Source organism: Crocuta crocuta, unplaced genomic scaffold, assembly GCF_008692635.1.
Source record: "Crocuta crocuta isolate KB4526 unplaced genomic scaffold, BGI_CrCroc_1.0 scaffold68, whole genome shotgun sequence".
In the NCBI taxonomy this organism is placed as follows: Eukaryota; Metazoa; Chordata; class Mammalia; order Carnivora; family Hyaenidae; genus Crocuta; species Crocuta crocuta.
Genome location: NW_027532426.1, coordinates 1,413,976 through 1,434,584, shown reverse-complemented (window position 1 = coordinate 1,434,584; position 20,609 = coordinate 1,413,976). Strand labels below are relative to the sequence as shown.

General features: G+C 42.6%; 1 protein-coding gene and 1 long non-coding RNA gene across 3 annotated transcripts in view; one reads left to right on the top strand and one right to left on the bottom strand.

Moving 5' to 3' along the window:
- The window catches only part of LOC144244002 (uncharacterized), a 167,394-nt gene extending 148,850 nt beyond the window's left edge, over window positions 1-18,544 (top strand). The window contains exon 3 of the long non-coding RNA XR_013338816.1: window positions 16,679-18,544. This is a non-coding gene — a long non-coding RNA (uncharacterized LOC144244002). The remainder of the gene's footprint in view (window positions 1-16,678) is intronic.
- LOC144244038 (uncharacterized) lies at window positions 8,671-15,386 on the bottom strand. Of its 2 annotated transcripts, XM_077779231.1 has the most exons (3): window positions 15,336-15,386; window positions 15,188-15,249; window positions 8,671-9,178 (listed from the first exon to the last, which is right to left on the bottom strand). In XM_077779231.1, exons 1-3 carry the CDS (start codon window positions 15,384-15,386, stop codon window positions 8,671-8,673), a joined length of 621 nt encoding a protein of 206 aa, XP_077635357.1. The 2 variants fall into 2 exon arrangements, with proteins under 2 accessions (XP_077635357.1, XP_077635358.1); XM_077779232.1 differs by lacking the exons at window positions 15,188-15,249; window positions 15,336-15,386 and having other exon boundaries at window positions 8,671-9,186.
- Window positions 18,545-20,609: the final 2,065 nt, after the last annotated feature.

Below are 20,609 nucleotides of genomic sequence, written 5' to 3'. Positions count from 1 at the left end.
ATGAGAGAACTGCATAGGCATGGGCAGAACCAGGGGTAGGTGTACGATATCCCATTCATATATGGCGCTTTGCCATATATGTCCTCATCCACAGTGTAGTGCAAGTATTGACTACGAGTGGCTCGCACTGATCACCCACCATATGCAGGTAACTGTCTCCATCTCAGGGGTGGCGGACACCTGGAGTTCTTTTCTCTCCATCCTATCCATCCAACAAAGGATGTCGCATGGTAGTGATAAGTTATATAAGAGTGCAAGGGCCAACTGCTTTATTATTAAGATGAGTAAGTCTGTGGCACAGTACACACCCCTCATCTGTGGGTCAGAATATCAGGGTGTGGTTGAACTGAAATAACACTTTGTGTTTTACTATCCTATGCTGACTCCCCTTTATATGGATCTCCTGAGAGCACCTCCTCAAACAGTTCTTAGGAAGGAATACCAGTTTTATGTGCTAATGTTTTAAATGCAACCTAAGAATCACAGTTTGGTGCAGTTGTCCTCGGGCATGGTCTCCATGAGAGAGACATTTCCTAACGTGATGAGCTGCTTTACTCATGGGAGTACGACCTGTCCGTCAGTTACATGATCTTTTCAAAACTGGACCGAAGGCATCTAACTAAGTGTGCACAAACTGTGAGAAGAAACAGCATCCTATGAAAAGATTTAGTAGTTCAGTGGAGGAGAACCTTGAGAGCTGACTATGTCACCATTGTGACCATTCATGACATATGGGTATGTTCGAGGGCACTGTTACTGAGACTTGGAACTCTGGTGTTAGGTTGACCTCAGCGTCAGACCTCAAAACAGAGGTTTGAGGCCAAGTAGTGTATCTGGGAGGTGATCCCAAGTAGTTTTCTAGGGAAACTGAGAAATGATCCAGGGAAGGGATGGAAGGCAGTCCAGATTGATTTCCAGAGCAGGTGACACCTGTGGGCAGCCGGGTTTGTTCACTGATGCTGAAGCCCTCTGGTCTCACATGGCTCACTTGGGAATGAGGCTAGAACACTTATCCACCAAGACCTACCCATTGGGTGAGCACTTCTCCCAAAGACTTCCTTCCCTACTCTGTCCTGTGAGGTCTGCTCCTTCGTGTTCACTGAACCCTCTACAGAGAGTTCTAGGTGCTTGTAGCAAGCCACCTTCCTGCTCTGTTAGGATGGGAAGCGCTGAGGTGGTAGGAGTGAAAATCCTGAAATCACCTACTATGATCTCCTCGTTGTGCAGAGAATAGTAGAAGAACTGATAGCTAAGAGTGACCATTCATGAAAGAAAAAATAACAAGACACAAGTTCTTATATTTGTATGCCTGGAAAATTAAGATTTATTTGACATATAGAAACATCCGATACAGAAAATCTAGCAGTAACAGATATATCAGTTAGGATGACATGCTAACACATATCAGAGAAAATACAACCTTTGTACTGATTTGGGATGGAAATAGTAACAAGGAGGTGATGGGGGAGTCAGGCGATCGGGGGTGGCAGGTATATTCTGGGACCAACCAGTAGAAAAATCAGTGGGAACTGAGGTTTTAGAGTTGGCCTCACATGACTCAGCTCCCAGTTGGACTATATGAAGGAGATTGGCTGATGAAAGGCAGCAGGGTGCAGGTCAGGGCACTAGGCAGCAGCAAGAGCCACTAGAGCAGGATGGGTGGCAGCTGGGGTCTAGCAACAGCTGGGGCGGCAGCAGCTGGACACACAGCAGCTGGGGCGGCAGCAGCTGGACACACAGCAAGTGGGGCGGCAGCAGGTGGTCCTGCAGCAGGTGGTCTGGCAGCAGGTGGGGCGGCAGCAAGGCTGGCAGCAGCTGGAGCCACAGCTGCTGGAACCACAGCAGGAGGGGCGGCAGCAGCTGGACACACAGCAGCTGGGGCGGCAGCAGGTGGTCCTGCAGCAGGTGGTCTGGCAGCAGGTGGGGCGGCAGCAAGGCTGGCAGCAGCTGGACACACAGCAGCTGGGGCGGCAGCAGGTGGTCCTGCAGCAGGTGGTCTGGCAGCAGGTGGGGCGGCAGCAAGGCTGGCAGCAGCTGGAGACACAGCAGCTGGGGAGGCAGCAGGTGGTCCTGCAGCAGGTGGTCTGGCAGCAGGTGGGGCGGCAGCAAGGCTGGCAGCAGCTGGAGCCACAGCAGCTGGGGAGGCAGCAGGTCTCCTGACCACAGCCCTGGTCAGAGCAGACGGAGCCACAACAGGAGTTGACCATGGTGTCAGAGGGTGGAGGTTCTGGGTGGGTTTCCAGGAGAGTGAGGGGCTTGAGTTTGGAAGTGTCCTTGTGCCACGGCCTCTTATATACTGCCGGGACAGGGTGATTTGTCCACACGTCTTCCTTGTGTTTGTTTACCTAATATTTAAGTAATTATCAGATTATTCAATAATATTTATCTACATAATGTTTTAAACCTCTGGGAAACAAGTCCTCTTTTCTACCTGTGATAAACTCTTTCTGGTCTGCCTCTCCTCCTGACGTACACCGCTGGCATCATGGACAACTCTCTTTTCATCTTCCTCCACAGTGGTTTCTCATGTGATAGGTTACAGTTGCAATTACATTTCTTTCTGTCCCCTCATACATCACCCAAGAGGAAGCGATTAAGGCAGGCTTATTCTTGTTTGTGCCTTTATTCGAATGATCAGCAGGAGGAAAACCCATCTGCTAGTGTGGAGGTGGCATGGGACAAGAGGAAAAGGTCCTATTTTATGGGTCATTTTTGAGCAATGAGGAAGGGAGCAGCTGCATATGAGCATGTGATGTGCTGACCTCTGCCACTGGAGTGGGAGTTTTTGGATGTTTCTAACTTCGGATCATGTTCTCTACCCCAAAACCACAGCAGACAATTATCTGTGTCATTCCCATCACAGCCCTGATTGTAGTTCATTGAGTGTTATCGTTGGCATCATATATTTTTATATTACATTTCTATGTAAGGTCTTTAGACTCTGGAAGTCATAGCCTTTTTAAAATTCTTATCTCTTTCATAATTAAGAATTTTTTAAATGTTTTATTTATTTCTGAGAGAGAGAGCAGGGGAGGGTCAGAGAGAGAGGGAGACACAGACTCTGAAGCAGTCTCCAGGCTCTGTAGCTGTCAGCACAGGGCCCGACATGGGGCTCGAACCTATGAACCGTGAAATCATGACCTGAGCCGAAGTCAGATGCTTAACCGACTGAGCCACCCAGTCACTCCCATAATTAAGAATATTCTTCAATGGAGGGGAAAAAAATGTTGAATAATCAGAATGTGCCCGTCCTTAGAACTTATCTTCATTGCTGGGAAATCCAAAGCATACATTTGTTTGGATCCATTTGAAATGTCAGCGCATTTTAGTCTATTCAAATTACATAGATATTCTTATACTAATTCTCCTTTTCATAAAGGTCCAACTTAGCAAGTAGCAAGTCATCTGAATGGCTTATAGAATATGGTTGGGACAAATCCCAGAGGTTCTGAAAACAGGGAGGCCTGAAGTTAGGCATTTCTGACAAGTACCCAGACGATGTTGATGCTGAAGGCCTCAGGAGGACACCTAGAGGCCTACTCCTTCGTCTTGTTCCTTCAAGCTTTTAGGAGGTGCCTCTATCTAGTTCCTGCTTTTTTTCTTTTTAATTTTTTAAATGTTTATTTATTTTTGAGAGACAGAGGAACAGAGCATGAGCAAGTGAGGGACAGGGAGAGAGTGAGAGATAGAATCTGAAGCAGGCTCCAGGCTCTGAGCTGTCAGCATAGAACCTAGCGCAGGGCTCAAACCCATGAACATGAGATCATGATCTGAGCTGAAGTCGGACGCTTAATCGACTGAGCCACCCAAGTGCCCCAGTTCCTGCTTGTTTTTAAAGCCTATTTGTTGAGTGGATAATCCAAGATACACACGTTGCCAATTATTGACGTTCTATATACAGTTTAGGATCTCCTCACTGGAAATCTGCAAGCTACTGAGAATCCCCACCATGCACATGCATACAGATAAATGCAATATAGTGTTGAAAGAAACATCAAAGGAGTTCACAGTAATGTAATTTAACTAAAGCAATTGTGTTTGAGGCAAATGAGCCAAGAAAACGGATTGGTAAAAACATAGATTTATTCATAAATAACTAATTTAGTCACTTTTTCTTGTTTACATTTTAGGATTCATTTTACAAGGTAGGAGGAATTTAAACACATTGAAATGAATAAATCCTATGTGTAGTCATCAAAGGGATGAGTTTTGATACACAGAAGCAGGTCCGTGTAATCCCCACATGTATCAGTAGAACGTTCCCATTATGCTAGAAAATCCCTACTTGTCCCTTACTAAAGTCTGAACTACCATAGAGGCAGTCACTGTTTTAAAATACTTTTCACTGTAGGTTAGTTTTGATCTGGACCTTTGAAGAGCTGATATATAGGATATGTTTGTAGTAAACATACTATTACTATAGAATATATAATTTCTCTTCTGTTTGGCACCTTTAGCATGCCTACGCATATGAGAATCACTAACATTGGCGCATATATTAGTGGTTCATTCTGTGCTGCACTCAAAAAGTACCAAGACTTATCTTAACTGTTTCCAGTGTATGTCATGGTAGGGTACTCAAGCATTCCTTAACCCCATCTTTCATTTTTATTTTTTTTTCCATTTTTAACTTTTTTTTAATAGTTTCTTGTCAAGTTGGTTTCCATATAATACCCAGTGCTCATTCCAACAAGTGCCCTCCTCCATGCCCATCACCCCCCTTCCATCTTTCATTTTTAATCTTAGAGTATGTATTTCAGTTCACCCTAAAATTAAAAAAAAAACTCTTTCATATTATGTAAAATACACATATGGCATGATAAAAAAAATAGTTATGGAGCAAACATCTATGTATCAAAAACTTGAGTCAAGAAATAGAACCTTGTTACTACNAAGCGAAAGTCGGACGCTTAACCGACTAAGCCACCCAGGTGCCCCATTGATGTACCTTTTCTTGACCACAGTCTTTTTTCCAACCTATAGCTGATTATTGTGCTGATTTTTCAAGTAAACTTTTTGTTTATTTTCCTTGCAGTTTTATTACCTATGTAGGCATCCCTATACAATATAGTTTCATTTCACATGTTTCTGAATTTTTATATAAATGAAATCTTCCTGTAAGAGTGTTGACTTTTTTCACTCCGTATTATGGACGAGTTTTGGTAGGTAGCCTCCCAGAAGGTCTATGCTTTCACTTCTTAGTGTTTGTGGCCTCATGTAATTCCTACCCCTCAAGTAAATTGCTTCTAAACAACCAAATATTTGGCATTGAGTGATTGAGTTACAAAAGAGTATGACTTTCATTTAATGCCAACTCTCTCTCTCTGTCACTGGCTTTAATGAAGCCAGGTGCTATGTGGGAGTGATCCTGCAGCAAAAAACTGAGCACCATCTCCATTTAACAACCAGCAAGGAAGTGAGGGCCTCCTTCCTGTGGCCTGTGAGGAAATGAATCCTACCAATGACCACATAAGTGCACTTGGAAGTGGATTCTTCCGCAGTCGAGACCTCAGATGAGCCCCCAGTGCCAGCCAGCACCTCGAGTGCAGCCTTGTGAAACCCCATGAAATGGAGAGCCTAGGTGGGCCATACGTGGATCTTGATCCACAGTAACAGAGAAAACAAATGAGTGTCACTCTAAGCGGCTAAATTTTTGAGGAAATGTCACATAACCATAGATAACTGGTACAGATTTATCTAGGACCATGGCACACACAGGTGAGAAGGGAGGGATCGAAAGGTGCAGAGAAATAGAAATGCTACAATGTATATAGTCATAAGGTCACAAAGCCCAAGTAGCCATTCCCTGGGCGGGTCCGGGGCACTCTCTTTACCATGCTATTAAGGAATCATCAGGTACCACTGTCAGCAGCATCTTTGGGAAAGGAGTGTCTATTCTCTAAAGTTAGAGGTTGTGGTAGGGAACACTGTGACCAAACTATGCTCCCTCGGAATAATGGAGATGGTCACACCTCTGAGTGACAGAGTCCGTGTGGCAGCATTTAATTGTAAGAAATAATTATGTGATGGCCAATAAGGTTGGAATGACAAAGGGGGCAGAATGATATGTGACCCTCAGGGATCTATCAGTATGGATATTAGAACATGATGTCCCTGATAACAGGATGTAAACTGCCAACTGAGTTACACCTTAACATAGGTGTGTGTGTGTGTGTGTGTGTGTGTGTCTATGTGTGTGTGTGTGTAATTAAAAGAACATAACAAAAGAATTGATCCAATGGACTGTCATGATCCCTGATAAAGTTTGCAGAATCAAGGTATCCTGACCTCTAAAACCTGAAAATGAAAAAAACAGTCCTCCAAGATAAAGGGCTGCACAAGTATATATCATAGAATTTCTTTCATCCCTAATTCAAGGAATCTATGGTCATTGTTTCAGCGGAAGCTGGAATACTCATGTGTTTGCAGGCTGTTGGATGGGATCTGAGTTGAACTCACTGCTAGACACCTACAATCATTCATGGTCCTTATTTGAATTCTTGATCGAGATGTGAGAGTTAAAGGAGAAGTTTCCCCACTACCTTCATCCCAGTGATTCAATAGGGGGCATTTGTGCCGCCTTTTTCCATAACTATAGTCTGTGTACATCTGGAGGTCTCAGCTCTAAGACAGGAAAGCTAACTGGAAGGCACAGGGCAGTGTTCTGTGTGGAATTTAATCTCTGGCTGCCACCTTATCCCTTTGGGCTTCTAGTGCCAAGAAATCAGGAGCTGTGGGGGCCACAAGGAATATGTTTAGCATTGAGATGATCTACTGGAGCATTCATGGTATTCTTTCCTATTCCCGGCATTAACTTCAGATGGGCAAGTAGTTGTAACCTAAAGAGGACATAGGAACCATGGGTTCAGGACTCTCAAGGATTGGGAACTTGGTCACTGTACCAGGCAAGTCAGGTAAAAGAGCAGAGAAGCCGCCCATTAACTCTCATCTTGTAGATTTTTATAGAAAGTCAGAAACCACATGGAACAAGGTTAATGAGAAATGCATAGACATGGGCAGAACTAGGGATATGTTTACAATATCCCACTCAGATGCTTTTTGCCATCATGCCCTCATCCACGAGGTAGTGTGAGTACTGACTGGGAGTGGCTCGCACTGATCACACACTGTCTGCAGGTCAGTGTCTCAGTCTTGGGGGTGGGGGACACCTGGAGTTCTTTCCTCTCCATCCTTTCCACTCACCAAATGAGTTTGAAAGGTAGTGATAAGTGACATAGGAGTATTAAGGCCCAACCCCTTTGCGATGAAGAGGAAGAAGTCTGTGGCACAGTACATACCCAGCATCTTGGGTCAGGATATCAGGGTTGAGTTGAACAGAAACCACACTTGTCTTAGCTTCGTTTAGTAGCCTGTGATGACTCCCCTTTACACTGGATCTCCTGAGAGCATCTCCTTATATAGTACTTAGGAAAGAATACCAGTTTTAGGCGCTGGTGTTTTGAATGCAATATAGGAATCACATTGTACTGTGGTCCTCCTCAAGCATAGCCTCCTAGAGAGAGACATTTCCTAACCTGGTGACCTGTTTTACTCATGGGATTGTGTCCTGGCCTTCACGATATGTGGTCTTTCAGAATTGGACACAAGTAGTAGTCTAAAACTAAGTACACAAAGTGTAAGAAGAAACAGCCTCCTATAATAAGATTTAGTGGTTCAGTGGAGAAGCTTGAGAGCTGTCCCTGTCACCATGTGACCATTCATACCATATAGAAATGTTTGAGGGCACTGTTCTGGAGACTTGGAACTCTGGTATTAGGTTGACCTCAGGTTCAGACCCCAAAACAGAGGTTTGAGGCCAAGTAGTGTAGCTGGGAGGTGATCCCAAGCAGTGCTCTAGGGAAACTCAGAAGTGATCCAGGGAAGGGATGGAAGGCAGTCCAGATTGATTTCCAGAGCAGGTGACACCTGTGGGCAGCCAGGTGTGTTCACTGCTATTGAGGCCCCTGGTCTCACACGCCTCACTCGAGGGGAAGGAGGCTAGAGCACTTATCCACCAAGTCCTGCCCATTGGGTGAGCACTTCTCCCAGAGACTTCCTTCCCTACTCTGCCCTTTGAGATATGATCCTTCATGGAGACTAGGACCTCCACAGAGAGGTCTAGGTGCTTGCCGTAAGCCACCATCGTACACTGTTAGCATGGGAAGTGCTGAAGTGATAGAAGTGACGATCTAGAAATCACCTGGTAAGATCTCCTCATTGTGCAGAGAGTAGAGGAACTTACAGCAAAGGATGACTAATCATGAAGGAAAAATAATGAGACAAAATTTCTTATATTTGTATGCCTGAAAAATTAAGTTTTATTTGAAATATAGAAACATCTCCGTAAGAAAATCTGGCAGTAACATATATATCAGTTAGGATGACATGTTAACATCTATCAGAGAGAATACCACCTTTGTGCTGATTTGGGATGGAGATTGTAACAAGGGGGTAGGGGTATAGTGAGACAGTGGCAGAGGGAGGAGGGTATATTCCAAGTCCAGCCAGTTGAAAATCAGTGGAAACTGAGGTTTTGCAGTTGGCCTCACATGATTCAGCTCCCAGTTGGACTACATGAAAGAGATTGGCTGATGAATAACAACAGGGTGCAGGTCAGGGCACCTAGCAACAGCAAGAGCAACTAGAGCATGTAGAGTGGCGACAAGGATTCTAGCAACAGCTAGGGTGGCAGCAGCTGGACACACAGCAGGTGGGGCGGCAGCAGGTGGTCCTGCAGCAGGTGGTCTGGCAGCAGGTGGGGCGGCAGCAAGGCTGGCAGCAGCTGGAGCCACAGCAAGAGGGGCGGCAGCAGCTAGAAATGCAGCAGGAGGGGCGGCAGCAAGGCTGGCAGCAGCTGGACACACAGCAGCTGGGGCGGCAGCAGGTGGTCCTGCAGCAGGTGGTCTGGCAGCAGGTGGGGCGGCAGCAAGGCTGGCAGCAGCTGGAGCCACAGCAAGAGGGGCGGCAGCAGCTAGAAATGCAGCAGGAGGGGCGGCAGCAAGGCTGGCAGCAGCTGGACACACAGCAGCTGGGGCGGCAGCAGGTGGTCCTGCAGCAGGTGGTCTGGCAGCAGGTGGGGCGGCAGCAAGGCTGGCAGCAGCTGGAGCCACAGCAGCTGGGGAGGCAGCAGGTCTCCTGACCACAGCCCTGGTCAGAGCAGACGGAGCCACAACAGGAGTTGACCATGGTGTCAGAGGGTGGAGGTTCTGGGTGGGTTTCCAGGAGAGTGTATTCCTTGAATCTTGAAGTCTTCTTGCTCCAGGCCCCCTTTTATACCCTGCTGAGGGCCCTCTTTCCTTGTTATTGTTTATCCTAATAAGCAAGCAATTGTTTAATTAGGTAATTACATTTTCCGAGTTGGATGGAAAACATTGTTTCCTGTGCCTGATTAGGATTTATCCCATTATGTCTCTCCCCTGTCACATCTTGGCTGTCTTCTTTTGGATGAATCATCTTGGCTCAGATTCCAAGCTGAATCCATTGACTCTCTTTCCATCTGCTCTTTCCTCCTGAATCATCCTGGTAATTCTGTTCTTGTTGGCATCATCTATGTTAACAGATACAGAAGCTTCTTCCAGAGAGCAGATGTCATGTGAACCTTGACATGTAGTAGTCCAGGTTTCACTCTTCCTCGTCTGTGGCTCTTATTGTGTCTACAATTTTTGCAGCATTTCTTATGGAAAAAAGATTTAGTCATAGGTTCAATCCAGGTGTAAGCAAATCTCAGAAGAATGGAATCTTAACCTGGGAAGTCAAGGTGAAATCCATCAGTGTGATTAGTTGTTAGGAGAAACAATTGTGGGCACATACAGAATTCTCAAGATACTCCGAACTATGTTCTAATCCCATTTCCTGGACTTGCTCTTTTTAAAGAACAAATATGTATCTGGAATGAACATATAGCCCTTCAGGAATCACCACCACTAGAATTGATAACAGAACTTAATGTATACAAAAAATTTATGTTTATATACAAAATAGAATGTACAGTATGGCCCCAATTATGTAAAAAAACATAGAAAATATTGCAATAATTATAAATATTAATTTTATTAACACTTACAAAAATTAAAAATGATATTAATAGTAATTATTTCCTGGTTGATGGACTTATGGAAAATGTTAATTTTCTCCTTAATAATTTTATCTTTTACTTTTCTTTGATGACTTATTTTTCTTTTGTGGAAAAAAGAAAGAAAGAAAGAGAGAAAGAGAGACAGAGGGAGGGAGGGAGGAAGGAAGGGAGGGAAAGAAAGAAAACTTTGTCATGCAACTACACCACTATTTAGAGATCTCTAATGTGACCCTCTAGGACTGGTGTTGGAAGATAACCAGGTCAGGATGATGCTGTCAGGGAGGAAGAATTTCCATTTCCCTTTAAGGTCCTTCTAGCTGGACTAAGAAACAGATTGACAGGAACACCTGTGTGGCTCAGTCGGTTAAGCTTCTCACTCTTGGTTTCAGCTCAGGTCATGGTCTCAAGCCCCCCATATTGGTTTCTGCACAGAATCCCACTGCTTGGGATTCAGTCTCTCTCGCTCTCTGCCCCTCCCCCACTTGTGCTGTCTTTGTCTTTCTCAAAATAAAAATTAAAATTTCTTTTAAAAAACAAAACAAATTGACATGAAACAGATTAACAGGAGAAAATCAATTTTAATAGCATCCATCTGGGGACATTGAAATTCCAAAGACGAAGAGGCAGCATGATGCTTTTATGAGCTAGGGAGAATGGTGGGGGGTCTGAGGATACAAAGCAGAAAAAGGCCATTAGCAAGAAGGTGAGAGACATTTACAAAGCAAGGTTGCCATACTATGCAGATAAGCTTCTTAGGTGGAGGGGAATCTCCATTAATAATTTCTTTTCTGATAAAAGCAGGTCTTTGAAGGGGAGGTAAAGAGTTTCCTGAATCTGCTGGGTTTTGATTGGTTTCAACTCAACGTTCATGCCAAAGTGACCCTTTTGGGGACAGCCTACCCTCAGCACCTATACTTCTCAGTATCACCCAGGTCTCAGCTCAAATCATCCACTTCACAAGAGAAACCACCCCGACCTCACAATATGAAGAATTTCTCAGTTCCTCTCATCATACTGTACCCTTTGTTTTTCATTCATCTTCATAGCACTTACTTTATTTAAAATCACCATGTTCAATCTTGTGCTTACTGTCTGTGTTGTCCTCTAGAATATCAGCTCTTGTTATTACATTCTCAGTAGCTTGAATATTGTTATAGCATATAGTAAGCATTCAGTAAGTATTTGTTGAATAAATGAATAAATATAGCACATGGTTCCACTGGGGCAGGGTCATGTTATATGTGTATACATATTTAAAGATAGAAATACTTGTGTAAACATGGGAAAAGGTCAAGAATGATATCTATCAATTTAATCTAGGGATGGAAGGAAAGTCATTAGGGAGACTTTTACTTTATACTTTATAATTTTTTTTANGGATGCTTAACCGACTAAGCCACCCAGGCGCCCCTATACTTTATAATTTTTTTAAGGTTGAAATTATTAGAGATACTTTTGCCTTCTTTTCAGTATTTTTCAAATAAAATCAAGTTTTAAAACAAACAGGAGATTTGACTTAGCCAAGAAACACATCTTATGAAGTATGGCTTCTTGTTCTGAGCCCTGCCAGATTTTGTGTGACACTACTATGCATGGGGCAAGGCCTAATGATAGCAAGCTGTTGATTCCCTGGTGCCCTTAGGATGTATGCCAAACTTGTCAACACCCTTCACACATCTACCTTTCTAACCTCATCTGCAGACACTCTCTCATCTTCCTCATTGCCCTAAGATCTAGTCCACACTTTTCAGATTCTACCCTTTGCAATTCTGTTCAAGGCCCTAGAAAACCTATTCCTTATTTTCTACCTAGCAAAAACCAAGCTCAAATGCCACTCTCTGATACCTTCTCTTACTCCTTCGAACAGTTATTTGGTGTTATTTCTTTGATATTCCCATAGAGTTTAATCCATCATGGCTACAGAGCAGCATCCATGTTGTTCTTGTTTGAATCATCCACATCTAGCAAAGTCCTTGACTTATAGTAGTAGATCTCAATAAAAGGTTTTGGAGCTTGAGAAAATATTAAAATCACGTTAAAGATCTTTTAAATTGTGTTATGATACTAAGTTATAAAATGTCTCCATACAAACAATATAATGAAGTTTCACTAATTAAAAATCAAGAAGGCAGACTGGCCTAATTTAGCTGGATAGAACTTTTAAAGTACTGCATTTAGGGGCACTTTTGGGTGGCACCTTTAAAGGGCTCAGTTGGTTAAGTCTCTGATTCTTGATTTCAGCTCAAGTCATGATCTCACACCCCATACTAGGCTCTGCGCTGACAGTGTGGAGCCTGCTTGGGATTCTGTGTCTCCCTCTCTCTCTCTGTCCTTCTCCTACTCACACTCTCCCTCTTTTTTAAAATAAATAAATAAATAAAAACTTTAAAAATACTGCCTTTTAGCTTCTTTCTAATACACTAAAAGCATAATTAATAATCACAGTTAAAGAATGCTTCTAAGTGATAGGTTTAAGGCATAGGTACAGAATAATATGATTCACTTGCAATTAGCATTAAGTAAGTCCACACTATGTTAAATATATCTTCTGTAATTAAATTCACTCTCTCAATTTGCCTTACAATCATTTTATGGAAGATGCCAAATTTCATGTGGGTGCAGGCCAGGAAAAATTAGCCTCCACATGTCGCTGATGGAATGTGTCGAAATCAGTGATACTTTATTGTGTGAATGTCATAGCAAGAGATTTAAAGGGTGTAGGAGACATTTAGGACATTGTCCTAATCCTTTTCTGATGATTCAGGTAATGTGTCAACTAGCTAATGGATTATTGCCCCAATACATGACACTCCCAGGAATGTATAATGTCCTTAGAATAGAATTACTTTCCTGAGAGCGAAAGCAAATTACTGATCCCATAGTCTTTAATGTTTGGAATGGGCACAGGATCATGTAGGGATTGTGTTGGAGCCTAAAAAGCCCTAAGTGACTCACAGTTGGGATTACAGTAGCAGACCCATGTTTGCAGACAAGCTACATACTGGTTAGAAATGTTCTTCTTGGGGCATCTGGGTGACTCAGTTGGTTAAGCATCCAATTCTTGCTTTTGCCTCAGGTCACAATCTCACAGTTTGTGGGTTCGAGCCCCGCCTTGGGCTGTACACTGCTAGTGAGGAGCCTGCTTTGGACTCTCTCTCTCCTCTCTCTGCCTATCCTTCGCTTGTACACTCTCCCTCTCTGTCTCTCTCAAAACTTAAAAAAACTTTAAAAACTTTAAAACTTAAAAAAAAAGAAATGTAGGGGGGTGGTGGGTATGGAGGAGGGCTCTTGTTGGGATGAGCACTGGGTGTTATATGGAAACCAACTTGACAATAAACTATTTGTAAGAAAAAAATAAATTTAAAAAAAACTATGAAAGAAAAAAATAAAAGTAGATAAATAAGTAAAAATAAAAATAAAAGAAATGTTCTTCTGGAAAGGTCTTTGTTGGATTTGGTAGAATCATAAAACTAGAGTCTTATAGATTGTCACTCACTGATATATTTAGCAAGCAGCAGTTGAAAGCTTCCCTACCTTGTTGCAGGTACTATGCATGAACATCCATGCTACTTGTTCTTTAAGACTCAAGTGTCATTATCTCCTCCAACAAATGCTTCTTGATACTCTCCACTCAAAATACCTTTCCCTCTTCTAATATTCTGGAGGTATTTTATAACCCCCAGGTCTAGCTTACAACATGGCCAAGAGCTAGCTCCAGGTACAAGTTTGTTAAATAAATCACATAGTCCCCACCTTTGAGAAACTCAGTGTGGATAGGGAAAGAGGTGAATAAACAGATAGTAGTCCAAAGAAAAATTCTTTATGGATAAACAAGTGCTATAGACTCTCTCAAGATAGGAGAAGTAACTGTCTAAAAGTGATGCAGAAAAGGGACATTAGACTTGGACTTCAAAGAGCAAAAGGGGACAGATGGAGAATGAATTTGAGCCAAAAATGCTGACATGTGCAAAGGCATGGGAAGTGATTTTGGGAGCTGGAGTTACAGACGTACTCTAGCATTCCTGTACTTTAAAATAACCTTAGGATGTGATGTATACTTTAGGGGATGTTGGAGTGTCACAGAGAAACACTGACGGGGCAGGAGACATAGAGTTTTCTCTTCAGCTTGGATCATGTAAGGGTAAGAAACTGAAGCATGAATGAAATCTGCATCTGGTATATGAATGGAGAATAACTATTGCCAAAATTTTTTTTTTTTAATTTTTAATGTTTTATTTATTTCTAGGAGAGAGAGAGAGACAGTGTGAGCAGGGGAGGGTCAGAGAGAGAGGGAGTCACAGACTGAAACAGGCTCCAGGCTCTGAGCTGGCAGTCAGCACAGAGCCCGACGTGGGGCTCGAACCCACGAACCGCGAGATCATGACCCAAGCGAAAGTCGGACGCTTAACCGACTAAGCCACCCAGGCGCCCCTATTGCCAAAAATTTTTTATACCTGGTGGCCGTTCTCTTGAGGCTAGGGTGAGCAGAAAAAATGAAGCATTGCTGGTTCATTAAAGAATCAAAGAGATGAGTTTAGTTTGTGTTATCTGATGCTTTTTTGTTGTTAAAGTAAGTTTAGAAATTCTGTTGTATAATCAGTCAGGTCTAAATTCTTGTCTGTAGGTGTGTATAAAATCAGTTATTCAGGAGCTGATTACAAACACAGGAGAAGTAAGTCCATTTTATTTTTGTAATGAAAAAAGTGAATATAGAATTTTAAAATGGGGCAATCAAGAAAAGAGAAAAATCTAAGAAAGTGTTACCAATAAGAACTGAGAATTCGGATGAACTACCCATAGGCATAAGCTTGGCCAATAACTTCTTTCTTATTGAGTAATGGGAGATGATGTTGAATGCCTGGGAGAAACGCAATAATCTGAGATTCTTATTAGTCACTTACAGAGTGACTCAACACAGAGTGATGGTCTTAGGGCAAATGTGGGAGAGAAGTCAGAAACTAGACACACAGCCATTGTGACTGATTTGAGTAGTATCACCCAGGAGTCTGTGTCCTGGTGCCTTGAACAAAAAAAGCTTTTGATTCTGTACTGATGTTGATGGGGAAGGTGCAAGTGTGCAATAGGGCATTGCAAGAAGAAGGTCCATAGCGGGGGCAGCAACAGGTTGTATGGGAACAAGTGATCTGGTGGCAGCTGGGGCAGCAGCAGCTGGGTATCCAGCAGCTAGGGCGGTAGCGACTGGACATACCTCATCTAGGGTGGCAGCAGCTGGGGCAGCAATAGGTCCCCTGGCAGAAGCCATGCCACAGCCCTGGTCAGAGCAGACAGAGCCACAATAGGAGCTGACCATGGTGTCAGATGGTAGAGGTTCTGGGTAGGTTTCCAGATGAGTGAGTTCCTGAGTTTGGTTATTTCCTTCCACAGTGTCCTCTCCTCTGCCCACTTGCTCTCTAAAAAAATAATAATAATAAATTTTAAATAAATAGAATGGAAGCTTACACAATTTTCATGTAATTGTTTCTTTATCCCTAAAAGCATCATGTGCCTTTCTTTTCTGTTTCAGCATCATCTCATCTGTCTTATCCTTTTCATATGTGTCATTTGATATTCTGAGCATACTTGGAGTCATTCTTTGGCCTTCTAACCATTTAACCTCTTGTATCCCAAAGAGACACAGAACCACATTTCCACCTCTCGGGACAACACTTAAAATAGACACAAAACATGAATATGCTATTGCACTAAAAAAGGGGAAAAAAAAGAAAATCAGACCTCAGTCTACTATAGCACCATGGCTGGTGGTAAAATCAGCACAGCACACCTGTAACTTAATGGGGAAGCTAAGAAATTAACTGGTTTTAAGGCATGTGGCCTCAAATTTACCTTGTTCATAATTGAATTGGTCATTCTCTCACTTTTTCTAAACCAACACACCAATTATCTAGTCCTGTTAACAAATGACTTATTATTGGTACAAGTTTTCAAGCTATTAAACTTAGAGGTCTTCTTTATTCCAATGATCATGTATTGATTCTCTCTGTGCTAGAGCCATTCTCAGGACACAGACACAGAAGCAAATAATACTCACCTCATCCTTTTGCCACTATGACTCCATATTGGCTTGATGAAAAATGGCAGATTATTTGACAGGATGGATTGGTAAAGCCATTACCCAGATGCTGGGTCTGCAAACAGGAGGTTTATCCACCTTCATCCACCTTTATCCACTTCAGCAACATATCCCAGCAACAGACACACCTGCAGACGTACCTGAAATACCAGCCACAGTTAAGTCAGAGCAATGAAGCTGTATCAGGAGCCACATTGTTGCCACTGAAAGGAAAAGGCTCTTTCTTTCAAAACGTTACAAACGTAGAAATTGCTAAGTGTCCAAATTATTATGCACCTAACTCTGCTTTGATCCACTGATACACAGGAGGAGTCATTGACCCTTTTGTTCCTGAATGAATATACATTTTATGTTTATTTTTATTTTTTATTGAAGTATGATCAACGTACATTGTTATATTAGTTTCAAGTGTGCAATATGATGTTTCAACAATTCTATACATTATTCAGTGCTAATCATGGTAAATGTACTCTTTAATTTTTTTAAAAATATTTATTATTTTTTATTTTTAGAGCGAGCGAAAGTTGGGGAGAGGGCCAAAGGGAGAGAGACAGACTCTTAAGCAGGCTCCACACTCATCGCAGAGCCCAACATGGGACTTGATCTCATGACCGTGGAGTCATGACCTGAGCTGAAGTTAAGAGTTGGATGCTCAACCAACGGTGCCACCCAGGTGCCCCACGGTAAATGTACTCTTAATCCACTTTATCTATTTCACCCACCTCCCCTCTGGAAAGTAGTAGTTTGTTCTCTGTATTTAATGGTCTGTTTTTTCATTTGTTTCCCTTTTCCTTTGTTTGTTTGTTTTTTTTCTTTGATTCCACATGCCAGTGGAATCATAATGGTTTTTGTCTTTCTTTCTCTGATTTACTACATTTAGCATTATGTTCTCTAGATTCATCCATGTCATTGGAAATGGCAAGATCTTGTTCTTTTTTATGACTGGGTAATATTCCATTCTTTACATATACCACATCTTCCTTACTCATTCATCTATTGATGGACACTTGGGATGCCTCCATATTTTGGCTATTGTAAATAATGTTGCGATAAATATAGGGGTGCATATATCTTTTCAAGTTAGTGTTTTCATTTTCTCTGGGTAGATATCCAGTGGTGGAATTACTGGATCATATGGTAAATCTATTTTTAACTTTTTGAGGAGCCTCCATGCTTTTTTCCAGAGGGGCTACACCAATTCACATTCCTCCAATAGTGCATGAGGGTTCTTTTTCTCCATATCCTCACCATTACTTGTTATATATTTTCCTTTTGATTCTAGCCATTCTGATAGGTGTAAGGTGATATCTCATTGTGGTTTTGATTTCCATTTCCCTAATGATCAGTGATGTTGAGCATCTTTTCTTGTATCCATTGGCCATTTATATGTCTTCTTGGGAAAATATTTATTGGCGTTTGTTTTTTTAAACTGCAATTCAAAGCAAATATTCTAGTTGTCAAACTTCTTTGAAACCTTTCTCTTTACCATTAAATGTAAATATACTATCTCCAGAGAAAGTTTTTTTTTTTTTTTTTTATCAGCTTTGTCAACAGATTTGGAGCTCAGCATGTAAAAGACTGTATCAGTTATACTCAAATCAATCCCCTGATGTAGGAAACAAGATACCTAGTGAAGTTGCTTGCTACTAATAGATTTATCAGTTGTTGAATTTTGTGACACAGATTTATATCTTGTGAAAATATGGCTTTAGTTAAAAATGTGTTAAAGTATCCCAAAATAGGTAGTGCCAAAGGGAAAAAGTAGGTGGTGACAGTGGTTCTGACTTCTCCATATTAGCTTGAATTTTCAGGTGACCAGAAGATGTATTCTGTCTTGAAAAATACTGATGCATAATTAAATGATGCTGTTATTGCTCATTGCCTCTTCCACTTCTGAAAATAAGTTCCTGAGGGTTATCTTTTAACTAGGGAAACAATCCTCTCATTTACATTCAGAAGTTCATAATCTCTAGGGGATTCTTCCTCCTTGGCTAATTCTCCATGCCTCTAGAAAAAGATATCATAAATGATACCAGGAAGATTCTGATCATTGGTTCCAAGTTTGGAACCAGGGTATGAGAGGCCTAGTGGAGAAGATGATTGCAGATCCTTAAAAATTTATCTCTGCTCAGAAACCGAACTCTCCACATCTGAGGTCATGATCCACTCTGGCTGCAGCCCGTGCTGCCAGACTCTGTGCTCAGGGCCACCTGCTGTTGGACCCGTGGCTGCAGACAAACTGTTGTGGGGCCAGCTGCTGCCAGCCTTGCTGCCTCCTAACTAAATATCATACCACCTGCTACAGGTCCACTGGCTGTGGACAAATCTGTTGTGGGTCCATCTGTTGCCAGCCAACTTGCTGCACACCTGTATACTGCAGGAAGACCTCTTACCACCCTGCCTGCCTAACCCAGGGCTTGGATCAGGCTGCTGCCAGACTTGCTGCCACCCGACCTGCTGCAACACCACCTGCTATAGGACCCCCTGCTACCACATATTCTGTGTGTCCAAAGCTGCTGCCAGCCTTCCTGCTGATGATTGTCTTGCCAAGAGGCACCATCTGCACACAACACTGATTTGTCACTGCCAGTATTGCTGAAAGCCTGCACACAGTCAACAACTTTACAAGCTTGTGAATGAGCTGGATGAAGTGTGGACCACTTCTACCTGAGTCTCATCTTCCTTCATCTGTGGATCATGTGCCAGCTTCATGCATCCTGATATGGAGTCATGATCTCTGCCTTGACTCTGCAACTACCGAAAGTCTTCAAATCATTCCTTTTTAGTATACTCATGGTTCTTATATCCTTTTTTCTTCTCATGATCCACGTAGAATGTGATTCATTCTAAGACACGGTGTCTCAACTTTATTTCCTAATAAAGCCTATACCATCCACATCCCATATGATGTTCATTTCTTTCTGCAGTGTTCCCAATTAGATATTTGTACACAGGATACATACCAAATGCAGCACACATGTGGAGCCTCATACAGTTTCTCACAAATTATTATCTCCATTTTCAGATGAATAAATTTCACAGTGGATTGTCACAGGCTGTCATGGACACACTCAGATACCAGACTGTGTCTCCTGCCCTTGATGAAACACACTTATATTCATTATCTCCTGAAAAGTTAGAAAACACCCTGAGACTCAAGACTAGTGACATGTTCACTTGAGTGTCTTCTTTGACCAAGGAAATAATATTCTCCTGTATCTGCAGGTGATACCTGAAATTAAGTTATACACATCAGTGTCCAACAGTTCAGCCAACAGTAACCACATGTGGAGGCAGTGGGACCTGCCCTGTAGAGCTCTTGTGAACATAGGAATTTTGTTGCATTTGATGCCTTCTAGTCCCTCAGAACTCCACTACGTCAGATACAGGTGAGCATACAGTGTTCTCACGAGAAAGAGACAGAGCTAAACATACACGTAGGTGGTTCATGGAAATCACATTCTTGTGTGGCTTCCTGGTACTCAGGGCCTACTGGCAGAGTAAAAAGGTGTCATATAATTATTGCCAAACCTATTGAGCTCCCCAACTATTAGACAATTAGTCATTGTGATCAAAGTGTTACCAAGAAAATTAAAGAAGGATAATGTCAGGGGCTGAGACATGGTGCAATGGTCATGTATGACTTTGAGTAATCCGTGGGCTCAGAACCATCAAACGGAAAGGAACAACCTCCAGTATTTTGTGAGGGAACTGTGACGAACCAAGGGGGGAGAAAGATGCCTGTCCCATGGGAGTGAGGAGAATGTGAAGAAGAAAAAAAGAGGCAACAATGTGGGCATTCCTAGGAGTCATGAACAAAGGCTGGAGCTTCTGGTCCTGAACTAATGGTGCTGCCTCTGGGCTCAGGGCTGTGAGTCTTGATTCAGGCTCTCAGAGGGATAGGAGACTAGGGCCTGGGTCACTTCCTGGGAGCAGTGGAGAGACCTCAGAGACGCTACAAAGGCCCATATGCAGGACACATGCCACCACTGGAGACCAAGTATCCAGGATGCTCTGGAGAGACTGCCAAGGCCAAACTTGCCTACTGCTGGTCCTGAAGAGCTAGATGTTTGCAAAATGAGATGGAAAAACGGACACAACCTATGTTTCCTAATATTGCTGGATGTTGACTGAATACTTCATGAAGATTCACTTTAATTCTTGGAGGAATTTTCAGAGTAGGTATTAAGGTTCCCACTGTAGAGGTGAGTAAATCGAGACTGAGCGGAATATAGGGGCGTATCACTGGGAAGCGGCACTTTGAGGCCAGCCACACAGTTTGCAACAAAAGCTTTACCCTGAAAGATAGCTCAGAAATGATGTAAAACACAGACGTGCGCACGCGCGCGCGCACACACACACACGGATTCTTGTATTTCAGCAACACGTGATCTGGAGTCTTTATAAACCAACTCTCCAGAAGCAGGGGTTGAATATTTTCTC

Bases quoted from the DNA above. Each gene is read 5' to 3' on its own strand.
- LOC144244038 (XM_077779231.1), bottom strand. From the start codon at position 15,386: ATGGTCAGCTCCTATTGTGGCTCTGTCTGCTCTGACCAGGGCTGTGGC. The intron at 15,250-15,335 runs GCTTCTGCCAGG...AGCTGCTGGATA, and splicing joins CTGACCAGGGCTGTGGCATG to CCCAGCTGCTGCTGCCCCAG. The intron at 9,179-15,187 runs CCGCTATGGACC...CACCATGGTCAA, and splicing joins CATACAACCTGTTGCTGCCC to CTCCTGTTGTGGCTCCGTCT.